This window comes from Ranitomeya imitator, chromosome 1 (genome assembly GCF_032444005.1).
Source record: "Ranitomeya imitator isolate aRanImi1 chromosome 1, aRanImi1.pri, whole genome shotgun sequence".
NCBI lineage: Eukaryota > Metazoa > Chordata > Amphibia > Anura > Dendrobatidae > Ranitomeya > Ranitomeya imitator.
Genome location: NC_091282.1, coordinates 377,704,035 through 377,717,139, shown reverse-complemented (window position 1 = coordinate 377,717,139; position 13,105 = coordinate 377,704,035). Strand labels below are relative to the sequence as shown.

At 45.8% G+C, this 13,105-nt stretch overlaps 1 protein-coding gene across 1 annotated transcript in view; it reads right to left on the bottom strand.

The window, feature by feature from the left end:
* Positions 1 to 12,754, bottom strand: part of RNF31 (ring finger protein 31) — a 65,039-nt gene extending 52,285 nt beyond the window's left edge. The window contains exons 1-6 of the mRNA XM_069761904.1: positions 12,659 to 12,754; positions 8,263 to 8,491; positions 7,916 to 8,059; positions 6,288 to 6,443; positions 6,139 to 6,198; positions 5,982 to 6,030 (exon numbers count right to left, since the gene is read on the bottom strand). Coding sequence (XP_069618005.1) covers positions 5,982 to 6,030; positions 6,139 to 6,198; positions 6,288 to 6,443; positions 7,916 to 8,059; positions 8,263 to 8,418 — 565 coding nt within the window. The 5' untranslated portion in view covers positions 8,419 to 8,491; positions 12,659 to 12,754. The remainder of the gene's footprint in view (positions 1 to 5,981; positions 6,031 to 6,138; positions 6,199 to 6,287; positions 6,444 to 7,915; positions 8,060 to 8,262; positions 8,492 to 12,658) is intronic.
* Positions 12,755 to 13,105: the final 351 nt, after the last annotated feature.

Genomic DNA, 13,105 nt, shown 5'->3' with positions numbered 1-13,105 from the left:
CAGTGCAGCGCCCCCCAATGTGAACGTGGAGGAGACTGAATTCCAGAGGGAGGTAAAGAACAGACTGGCGTTCTATGGCCCAAACCCTGCAGTAGAGATCAAAGGAGAGGTGATGGCTGATGTGCGTACTGATCTGAAGGAAAAGATGGCCGAGCGGACCAGGATAGAGCTAGCCAAGATGGAGATGGCAGAGCGGAGAAAGGAGAGAGTCAGCGAGCAAGGGGAGCTCTGGCCTTCGACCAGGTACCTTCAACAGTAAGCCACAAAAAGATCCAGTATAATGCCTTCCGACAGTTGGGGGGAGGCAGAGGAAGACATTGATGGCTTTCTGCAGGACTTTGAGCGGCAGTGTGCCCTTCATCAAGTGAAGCCGGAAGAACGGGTTCAGATTCTGGCCAGCAAGCTGACAGGCCGGGCAGCGGACGCCTATCGCACGGTACCTGAAGAAGACTGTACGGACTATGAGCGGATCAAAGAAGTGATCTTGGCCCGGTATGCGCTGACACCAGAGGCATACCGCCAAAAGTTCCGCGGACTTATAAAACGCGTAACCGATACCCACGCTGAATGGGCCTGTAAATTACGGCGGTCACTGCTACAGTGGGTACAAGGGAACCAAGCAACCACTAAGGAGGACGTCCTCCAGCTCTTCTTGTTAGAACGATTCTTTAATGGACTAAACCCAGAGACACAGGAATGGCTTCGGGACAGGCGGCCAACGACTCTTGAGGAAGCCGCTTGTATGGCCGATGAACATCATGATTCCAGGAGGCCTCAGTTGTCCGGATCAAAGATGGTCACTAGGGGTCTGCCCATGGACCTGGAGGGCCCGAAACCACCGAAGATTGTAGGGGGACCAGCTAGAAAACCGGCCTACCACAGTCCCCCTGGGGCGCGATGCCACACCTACCGTCAGCTGGGCCACCTGCAAAGATAATGTCCCAACCGGACTCAGCATACCCAGTGGCCAAAGGCGGGAACAGCTACCTTCAGCCGGGCTGCTGTACACTGCTACCAAGGCGAAGCTGACCCGGCATTGGGGCTATGACTAACCAAGGGGTGGAAGAGATGGAGGAAGTGCTGCACGAAGTAGACCCCGTGCAGGCAGCCCGGGCAGATAATCGACAACAGCATCGACAGGTCGTGTGGGTTAATGGGAAACGTATGCAGGGACTAAGATTCCGGGGCAACTTTGACCCTTGTGAAGCCTCATCTCGTCCGGGACCAAAAGACTGACCGGACAGTGGCAGTCCGTTTAGCAGGGGGAGCTATACATCGACTGCCCACTACCAGGATTCACGTAAACTCGGGAGTCGGGGATGGCCTTGTTGAGGTCGGCTTGATGGAGGATTTGCCTGCAGACGTTTTGCTGGGAAATGACTCGGGGCCCATGTTGTCTGCCTTCTCGGTTGCCCCTCTGGCTGAGACATATCCTGTGACCACCCGGAGACAAGCTCGAGCTGCGGAGGCGGAATCACACTCAGAGGAGGCCCAGGTAAGACATCCCAGCCCTACACGTATTCCCATAGCCAGACACATTTCTTGGGCCACCCCAGATGAATTTAAGAGGGAGTTACTTGAGGATCCTTCATTGGAGGGATATCGTGAGAAGGCACAGGAGGGGAGAGGGGTACATACAGTTTGTATGGAAGCAGGGACTCCTCTACCGGATCACAGAGCAGCACCACACAGGGACGAGCCCCACTATAAAACGACAGCTGGTAGTTCCCAAGAAGTATAGGCAGGAGTTACTGCGAATCTCTCATGACATACCCTTGGCCGGGCACTTCGGCGTCAGTCGCACCAGGCATCGTCTGACACAAAACTTCTTTTGGCCGGGGGTAACCTATGATGTTCGTCAGTACTGCCAGACCTGTGACAGTTGCCAGCGCAATGGCAAGAGGGGAGATCGATGCAAGGCCAAATTACGCCCCCTCCCCATTGAGGAGGAACCATTTAGCCGAGTAGCGGTCGATCTGCTGGGCCGTTAGCCAAACCCAGTCCGTCAGGGAAAAGGTATGTATTGACGGTGGTAGATTATGCCACACGGTATCCAGAGGCGGTTGCGTTACCTAACATACTGGCAAAGACGGTGGCGGCCACCCTGCTCCAGGTTTTCTCACGGGTTGGATTTCCCCGGGAGATTATCTCAGACCAGGGTACCCAGTTTACAGCAGAGGTGACCAACCAACTGTGGAAGCTGTGCGGCGTAAAGTCCATTAGAAGCACCCCGTACCACCCGCAAACCAATGGGTTGTGTGAACGCTTTAATGGGACATTAAAACAACTCATTGGGACTTTTACCAGGACCTACAGGGACTGGGAGAAATTCTTGCCACATCTCCTGTTTGCCTATTGGGAGGTGCCCCAAGAATCCACGGGGTTCTCCCCATTCGAGCTGGTATACGGGAGACGGGTAAGGGGACCCCTAGACTTAGTGCTAGAACACTGGGAAGGGGAGGGCCTCATAGAAGGGGTACCTATTGTACCCTATGTGCTGGAATTCCGGGACCGCTTACAGGAGCTGACCCAGGCTGTACGTGAGAACATCCAGGTGACCCAGCAGCGCCAGCACATATGGTACGATCAGAGGGCCAGAGAGCGCACCTTGGAAATAGGACAAAAGGTCCTGGTGTTAGAGCCCATTAGGCAGAACAAGTTCCAAGCTGCATGGCAGGGGCCCTACCAGGTAGTGGGGAAAATAGCCGGCACAACCTATAATGTCGCCGATTGTGACGACCCCAGCGTTATCCGCATGTTCCACGTGAATATGCTGAAGCCTTACCGGGAGCGCCCTGAAGAGTTAGTGGCCATCTGTGCACCTGAAGCAGAGGATTTAGCCGGACTTGTCTTAGGGGAAAGGACTCAGTCTAAAACATAGGACCAGGTACACTTGGGTGAAGACCTAGGCCCCCGGGAGAGACAGCAGGTGGAGGAGTTGTTGAGGCAGCGACAGAGGATGTTTTCGGGGAGACCAGGGTACACTCGCCTAGCACAACACAAGGTTGAGACCCAGGATCAGACCCCCCTGCGACAAAACCCCTTCCACGTCCCTGAGTCTGTAGGAGAGGGGATGCGACAAGAGATATTGCGTTTAGGGGTCATTGAAGAGTCAGATAGTCCCTGGGCATCCCCCATAGTGTTAGTGCCCAAGAAGGATGGGACTACACGGTTTTGTGTAGACTATTGTAAGCTCAATGATTAAACAGTGACGGATGCATATCCCATGCCGCTTGTGGATGAGTTGTTAGACCAGCTGGCGAGGGCAAAGTATTTGACCACCATCAATCTATGCAAAGGCTACTGGCAGATTCCCCTTAGTCCTGACGCTATGCCCAAGTCGGCATTTGTCACCCTGTTCGGCTTATTCCAGTTTCGAGTTATGCCATTCGGGATGAAGAATGCCCCGGCGACCTTCCAAAGGCTGGCTGACCGGCTTCTGGATGGTCTTCAGGACTATGCTTGTGCCTACCTGGACGACATCGCCATCTACAGTGCGACATGGGAAGAGCATCTAAAATCACCTAGAGACAGTATTGGACAGGATCCACAAAGCCGGAATCACCCTGAACCCAAACAAGTGTCACGTGGGCAAAGCCGAGGTTCAGCATTTAGGGCATTGGGTGGGAAGTGGGAAACAGCGACCAGAACCAGCCAAGATTGAGGCCATAGCCAAATGGCCCACCCCACGCACTAAAACCCAGGTCATGGCGTTTCTACGGACAGCGGGGTATTACAGGAAATTCGTTCCCAATTACAGCAGCGTAGCCAAGCCCCTCACTGATCTGACCCGTAAGAACCAACCCCGCCAGGTAACCTGGACCCCAGAGTGTGAGGAAGCATTCCGCCAACTAAAGGTTGCCCTCACCAATACCCCTTTATTGGCCGCACCCGATCCAACTAAACGTTTCCTTGTTCACACAGACGCTTCTATGTTTAGATTTGAGGGCAGTACTGAGCCAAGTCGGGCCAGACGGCCAAGAACAGCCGGTAGCTTACCTGAGTCGGAAACTCCTGCCCGTGAAGTAAGCTATACGGCCATCGAGAAGGAGTGCCTGGCGGTAGTATGGGCACTCAAAAAGTTGCAACCATATTTGTATGGACGACAGTTTTCCCTCCTAACGGACCATAATCCCCTAGTCTGGCTTAATTGGGTCTCCGGAGACAACGCCAGATTGCTGCGGTGGACTTTAGCCCTACAACCTCTGGATTTCACCATCCACCACAGACCCGGCAAACAAAACGGTAACGCCAATGGACTAAGTCGACAAACGGGACTTGTACCAACCCCATAAACTTCGGTCATCCCCAAACCGATCTGTTAAGGATCAGACTGTGTATGCCGATCGTGTCGCTGAAAAGGAGAGCCATGTTACGTGTTACGGAACCACTCAGCACCCAGAATATGTTGTGCAGTTATATGTATATCAACCAAGAAACTAAATGCATATTGACAGAAATCTGGAAAAAGCAGACACGTATATATAATATAATCCCCCAGACTCTATATAATCGCTCCAAATATCAGATATGAGAAAGAAGGAGAAGCGGGAGAATATAGTCAATAGTCAAAGAACGGCAATAGTGCCGACAGTGAAAGGACACGCCAGGCGCTCACCTGATATCCGTGGATATCAGGTGAGCGCCTGGCGTGTCCTTTCACTGTCGGCACTATTGCCGTTCTTTGGTCATCCCTGCACGCTGGCTATGCACCCCTATTTTAGTGCCATGTGTAGTGGTGGTTTCCTGTCACGCTATATTACCGTATTACTTGCTCTAGATATGTTATGTCTTTTTGCGTGGCAGGGCCCATGAGTGCTAGCGTAGACATTTTTTCTAGCCCCGCACACAGGTTGTCACTTGTTAGCCTAGTGCTAGCATCGTTGTAGATATTTTTGCTTCCTGCCAGTGTGCTTTTTGGTGCCTACTTGTCTGGTGTCGTTATGTGGCCACTCGCATAGGTGCCCTCCTGGTGTCATATTACGACCATCTGATTTACTTTACGTCGGGGTGGTGGGATGTGGGGTTCTTTTCCCCTATCTATGTTATGTCATGGTAATATTATTACGCATATTTATGTCCTATACTCTTTTAAATTTTCTTGTATAAATAAAGATTGTTCGTTTTACATATTGACTATATGCTCCCGCTTCTCCTTCTTTCTCATAGCAGTTATATGTATGTATAATAGGTTCCATGTGAGATGCATGTCCCTAATGCATCAGCCCACAGGCTGCGCCCCTGGGCAGATGGGATACGATATTCCCCTTTTGTCCGCCCCCCACCTTTGTAATTCCCACAGTAAATATCGTCAGGCTTCGGCCACCTGCGGCTATTGTAATGTATGTCTGGCCTGCCGCTTTTCTATTGGCCTGCCCTCTGTATCTGTGTGATATATTTTGTGTCCTGTGAGTAAAGTGTTGTCAGACTGGAAATACGTGGAGAAGCAGTGATCCTTTATATGCGCCCATGTAACCAAGCAATTCGAGCCAGTGTCCTTCATTCATACTCCAGCCAAAGCAGAGTGGACCTCCTGAAACACGGGGTGGTACTGAAAGAGGTACCACAGCTTGGAAGAACCCGTTACAAGGGTCATTTGGATATTTTGAGTTGTCATTAAGATTTTTTTTTTAAAAAAAGAGAAAACGCAGTAGTTTGACAATAATTGGCTTCACCTAGCCACTAACCATGAGTGGAGAAAAAGTTTTGGTGTTATCATTCATATTCTCTGAAAAAAGGACAAGAACGCAAAAACCCTGCTGAGGTATGTAAACTTTTGAGCACAACTGTATATACTTGAGGTCTTTAAATTGTTTGTCCTTTTGTTAATATGGTTGTGCAAAAAAAAAAAAAAAAGAGAGATTTTTCATCATCATTGGACATTCTTTAACCGTGCACCTTTCAGGTTTTTGGTAGAATTGGCTAATAAAAGGCTAAAATTAAGAGAGTATATTTAAATGACAAAGCAATATTTGTATTACCTGGTGGGGTAGGTCTAGAAAAAACAACCGAATCTGACTCCAGGGCTGGCTGCAAGTATACAAAAACCCAACTGTCACAAAAAGCTTTTTTCGAAAGGATGCATAAATCCACACATTTTACTGTCAAAGCGCAATAAGATATCTAAACCTACTTTACCTGAGGCAAATTCATAGTCATCAGTTCCTTTGCCACTTGATCCTGGTGTGGATGGGAGTTCTGGGGAAAAAATAGGTTATGATTTCTGGTGAGGATAATTCTAGGATTTGAAAAACAGAAGCCAGACCTGAAAGCAAAGAGGCACTCACAGAAATCAAAAGATTCAGCTCACGATGCAGGATGATGACATCTGCTGTCACAGCGGCAACATTGGCGATATCTGGTTCCTCCTCAGTATCTGGAAAGCTAAGACCATCTGGAAGAGACTGTGTGTAGCCATACAATGACAAGACATGACGCCCACCCTAGGAGGTAAGAAAAGCAGTGGCTCATTATATAGAAATATCACAATACACTTATGGATTCTAGTAAATCAGCCAAGTAACAGTGACATTTTGTCTACACAAAATGCTTCCTTTGGATTGGTATTTTCACTATACTTTTCTATTTAATCTCTTTATTTTCTATTACAAAAAGATTCGCAAATCACATCTAAAAGGACAAAAGCATTATGATTTAGTAATTTCTCCTGCCCCTCGACTGTGTTTGGAATCGCTGCTGGCCTAATTCATTTTATTTTTAACTTTGTACCACTAACACTTTGAGGGGGACACAACGCTAAATAAGTATGGAAGAACCTCCATGCTTCATCAGAAGTCAAACCCAACGATAAAGTGATGGTATAGCCTAGCCTTCATTTTATAGAAAGTAAATACTTGTTATGTGCCATGTTTATAACCGCATATCCACTTGCTGATGAAGTATAATGATGACAGGGAGGAGAGGAATAACAAGTGTAATGAGAGCTAGCAAGTTGTAGAACCGGTGACCGGGCTGCAGTTCTGCTGGATCGGTAACATGGCAGACAAGGAGAACTTCATCTTACTGAATGAAAAGGAAAGGGAGGCTCGCAGCACAATGATGGAGCTTGGAAGCCAAAGGTTCTACACATGAAGATCTAAGGGCACTGGGTTTCCTGAGATTAAAAAAAAATTCTGCTTTTTATCTTGCAAGAAACAGGGTCACTCAAGGGGAATAGTCTGGCATTTCAGCTGTTAAAAGTGAAAAGTTCTTTGCTGCAAATGCACAGCCTGTGCACTAGAATGGTGTATATTTTCTCATCCATTATATTGAAAGCTCTGCACTAGATACAATACACTGTGGTATATAATGTCACACATCAGATTTTACACTGTATGAAAATAGTGGCGATCTTTTAGTTCACGTCGTTATGTGTCTTTCTAACACTGCATGCTCTGAACTGACCATTCTATATCATATCTAGCCCTGGCATGTAAAAATAGTACAATTAAAATAATAAAAAACAGGTTAAATCCAAAGGAAATATTAAAGGGAACCTGCCATCAGAGTCATGCTGCCTGAACAGTAAGCAGCATGAATAGACTCTGCCTACAAAATTGCAGCCGTGCATGTTTTACTCTGAAATGCTGAGTTGTCTCAGAGAAAACATACTTTGAAAAGCATGGGGACTATGTGTCTCATCTGTGAGTTCTCCCCGACTCAGTGACTGACCAACCTCCCCTTCTGTGCGTACACATGGAGGGACCAGACGGTTAAGGGGATTGGGGCAGGGAGAAGTTGGCGTGGGGCTTGCCACGTACAAGTCAGGGGAAAAAGCACAATCCCTGTCGGCTTTTAAACGTATACTTTTTCTTAGTGCCGCAGCGCTTTAGAGTAAAACACGCCTGACTGTAATCGCACAGCAAGGCAATGAGTAATCGCCCTATAATTGCTACAATAATTAATTACAACTTACATTAACGGCATCAACAGTGGATTTAAACACTGGGTTGTTAAATTTGACACTTCTCCAGAACTTAGGTCTCTGTGACGAGAGGAGATTCTTTCCATATTTCTCCAGGATATTGAGAGCATTAATCACACTGCGAAGATGTTGTGGCTAGGGTATGAAGAATAGTACAAATACATGTCAAATATTAACACTTTCCATTTCAAACGTTGAGTGACGGTTCAAGCTTATGCTACAGTATATAATAAAAGAAACCGCAAAATACAAAGGCCTGTGAAACTGGTGCTGCACATGTAGCCTTCGCATTGGGATGAAAACTGGAGAAAAAAAGTATGAGATTCTTGATAATATACCTGTTCAACACCTGGAAGTAGCGTCCGTAGGTCCAGTCTACGATACCTATCTTTCAATGGGGCATTGAGCATCCGGTCAAGTAGAACGGTTGTCACAGTGTCAGGCTGCTGAATTAAAGCCTGTTCCAATGCACTTCTCAGCTGCCAGGTAGCCATGTTTCCACAGAAGACACTGTCATTGGTATAATCCAAATACACAGCAGCGCCTTAGTTTCCTTCAGTAACAGACCTTAAAAAAAATACATAATTAATACACCAGATATAGGTACATCTGTTATGAACTGTGTATACGTATACGTAAATACGTATGGCGTATTGTGTATACACAATACGCCATACATTACTTAATCCCTTGAAGGGAATCTGTCAGCAGGTTTGCGTAATGGTAATCCGAGAGCAGAATGATGTAGGGGACGAAAGTCTGATTCCATTGATGTACATTTACTAGGCTATGTGTTGCTGTTTCAATAAAATCAGTGTTTTATCAGGAGGTGATTATCACTAGAGGACAAACTACCCTGTGCTATCTAGTCATCCTGCTTTGTTAAACCCACCCCCACCACTGATTAGCAGCTTTCTGTCAATGTATAGTGAACACAGAAAGCTACTAATCAGTGGTGTAATTATATAGGGCTCAGCCTTCTGAGCTCTGCTGGATCTGCAGCAGAGAAAACGGTTTTTATCAGAAGTGCTGCATCCAATAAACTAAGTGACCTCACTGAAATCGGGGTTTCTGTCTCTACAGCATGCTGCTATCAGATGGAGTACTAAAAAAACAGGTGACAGATTCTCCTAAACCCCTTTTCGACATCGGGAGTGATAGTACGCCAATGTTGGACACCCTCCCTTTGATGTGGGCTCCGGCGCTGAGACTACATCTTTTCCGGCACATGTCAGCTGATGAGGCAAATATAACAAATATGAGTGGGATATCAGGGGTGCCCAGTTTAGCGATTAATGGTGGAATTTGAGTAAATAGCTAGCTATGGGCCGGAACTGGAAAGTCAGGCTGATCTTCAAGATTGATTCCAAACTAATAGCTTCATTCTGTGTTTTTCATGGGGAGAACACATATCCATTATAATCTATAGACATGGTCATATTTATTTAAGTTTTGATCAATTTGCCAATCTAACTTGCCCATTCAAGTGTATTGGTTTGTGAAAATAATGCATGGCTCACAGATCCATCCAACCATCTGTATATCACCCTTATGTCGGTCTGGTTTTAACCATCTAAGTCCCCAATTCATCAAAGTGATGATGCACAAATTCTGGATTAAGAAACGTTGTAACTTCACAAAACTTTTTCTCAATTTCGAGTTGCACAAAAGTATTTTGAATGTTGGCATTCTCACGCCAATTGTACTCAGCTCTGCCAAAGTTCATGACAAACTAAGCCTCATTTTACACCAGAACTCTCACTTCAGTTCCTAACTGGAGAAAGATTAGCCCCATTAGCCTTGTTCACAGCAGTCTTCATAAATCTTGGCCTATATCTACATTCACACATCAATCGTTCTCATCTTTGTGCTGTCCATTCTTAAGACAGGCAGCACACTGACCCAGAGATCTATAGAACCATTCATACATCCAACGTTTTCAGATAGATGCATGCTTCCCTTCTGTTAAACTCTCTACATATGCTGTTCTCATCCGTTTTTGGAGAGGAGACTTGTAAAATATCTTTTTTCCCCCACTTGTTTCTAACTTTTTCATTGTAAATGGTCAGTAGAAAAAAAAATGGTTGAGACAGTTTAGCTTTTTCAGTGTTTAACAATGAATAATAGTAACATAGTAACATAGTTAGTAAGGCCGAAAAAAGACATTTGTCCATCCAGTTCAGCCTATATTCCATTATAATAAATCCCCAGATCTACGTCCTTCTACAGAACCTAATAATTGTATGATACAATATTGTTCTGCTCCAGGAAGACATCCAGGCCTCTCTTGAACCCCTCGACTAAATAAATAAAATAGAGGCAAAACGGATGAGAGAAAAACTGCCTGATTTTAACAGATGTAAATACAAAACCAGATGTATGAATGTAGTCTAATGGGTAAAAGAAGCTCAGAAGTGTATTATTTGTTTTGCATGAGAAAAATGGATGCCACAATATGGGAAAATTAGTCACTTAGATCAAAAATGGATGACAAAAAAAAAACAAAACAAAAAAAAAACAAAAAAAAAACACAGCTCTGAAAGTGACCTAAAGCTGAGGCAGCAGTTGAGCAAATGATCAACTGTCTTCTGTTACCCTGAATAACACAGTAATGCGTTTTTAGTTTAAATATTCCATTAATCAATAGGACAAGGTCATTGGTCTTTATAAATCTTTCATTATGTTTAAACAAGTATAAATCCAAGTGGCCTATTGTGATAAAGGCTCTTTCAGATGTCCGTGATAATTGGTCTAATGTCGGATCACAAGGCTCAGCTTTGTATATATCTATGAAGCATGTCACACTCGGGTCAGAAGATGTGCAGCCAGTCCGGGCATTGCAATCCGACATTAGACCGATCATAGGCATGAAAGCCCCAAAAAAGAAAACAGGAAAGGCAGGTTGGCAGCTGATGTGTCCAGAATAATAATAAGCCACGTTCACACTAGCAGTATTTGGTCAGTATTTTACCTCAGTTTCTGTAAGCCAAAACCAGGAGAGGTGATAAAAACAGAAATGGTGACATGTTTCTATTATACTTTTCCTCTTAGGCTGCCATCACACTAGCAGTATTTGGTCAGTATTTTACAGCAGTATTTGGCAGCCAAAATCAGGAGTGGGTGATAAATACAGAAGTGGTGCATATGTTTCTATTATCCTTTTCCTCTAATTGTTCCACTCCTGGTTTGGGCTACAAATACTGAGGTAAAATACTGATAGTGTGCACGTGGCTTAATAGTAACAAACAGGGGAGGGGGACCCCAGCAATCCCGAGACCCTGTACGTACTCGACCTTGACTCACTGTCTAAGGCCGGTTTCACACGTCAGTGGCTCCGGTACGTGAGGTGACAGTTTCCTCACGTACCGGAGCCACTGACTCACGTAGACACATTAAAATCAATGTGTCTCTGCACATGTCAGCGTGTTTTCACGGACCGTGTGTCCGTTTGAAAAACACGGAGACATGTCAGTGTTCGTGGGAGCGCACGTATTACACGGACCCATTAAAGTCAATGGGTCCGTGTAAAACACGTACCGCACACGGATGCTGTCTGTGTGCCGTGCAGGAGACAGCGCTACAGTAAGCGCTGTCCCCCCAGCGTGGTGCTGAAGCCGCCATTAATTTCTTCTCTCCAGCAGCGTTCGCTGGAGAGAAGATATGAAAACTTTTTTTTTTTTTTTCTTTTTTTTTTGGTGTTTAAAAAAAAAAAAAAAAAGATCCCTGTCCCCAATCCCCTCCCACCCCCTGTGCGCCCCCCCGCTGTTAATAAAATACTTATCCGGCTCCCTCGCTGCTTCCTCTCCTCGCTGCAGCTTCTCCTGTATGAGCGGTCACGTGGTGCCGCCCATTACAGTGATGAATATGCGGCTCCACCTCATGTATGTTCACAATAAAAATTGCTATTTTTTGCACTTTATGATTGATGTGGTGATCCCATTTCCTTTATGCATCCATTTTCTCTATTCTACTGGTTTTCAATGAGATATGCATTAGGTGATCCCCTTTGTTTATTATAAATTGATGGTGCCCGCTCAAAACAATGGTTATATTACAGAAAACCCAGCGCACCGCAGGTCAGTTTACGCTGAGTATAACAGAAACCCGGTGTACCCAAGACTCTATATATCCCATCCACTTTGCTGGCACTGTGGGTGCAGCCTAAGGGGGCGTTACAGCCATATAGGATATATTTTCGGCAGTAAATCCACCAGACTGCCCAGGGGAATGCCTTATCGCTAGGTTGCGGATTTCATATCCAAAAGACCCATTTCTGCCCCGGACCCTCAGCTCCGTGTGTGGATGAGACGTAATAAAGGTCTTCCCCAGTTTCCCTCCACGTATGACCCATGTGAACATACACGTCCCCTACTGGTCCTGTTTGCTATAATCAGAAGATAACAACCCCATTAACTTCCCTCAAAATCAATATCACATGACCTCTGCAATCAGAGAAGACCCCTTTATGCTCGTCTACCCCATAGTGTTATGAGACTTCTCCCAGAGTAGCCACATTTCTAAGTAAGGCAGGAAGCACTGACATAATACCAAGCACTAAACTGGGGCTCACAGTACAGAGACTGGTTACACAGCACAGCATGGTCGCCAGAGGTTGTGTGGGCATGCTGAGCCCTGTAGTTCTGCTACGTGCCTGCCTCACAACAGTCTGCCTGTCACCCGTGACCCCCACTCGCCCCAGAAACACTTACACATTCCATAACCCATAGCCAGTACCTGTCTGAGCTCAGCTACTTCTCGTCTTATGTTTCTCAATTCTCATCACTTCCTCTTTCCATTCCCAAGAAATAATAGAATCATGGTTGTTCAGCTAAGACCAAGCGCCCTCTACAGGCCGGAGGACAATACTGCACACATGGCCCGGCGCCTGGTGACAGACAAGGTGTGTGCTATTATATGTCCTGGTTTGGTTTCCAGCAGATTTTTTTGAAGGGGATCTTCTTGCTTTAGGGTATGTGCACACATTCAGGTTTTTTCGCGATAAAAACGCTATAAAAACGCATTAAAAAACACCTACATATGCATCCTATCATTTAGAATGCATTCTGCAATTTTTGTGCACATGATGCGTTTTTCCCACTAATGCATTGGGGGAAAAAAACGCACAAACAAAAGCGCAAAAAAACACGTCAAAAACGCATAAAAACCACAAAAAAACACATG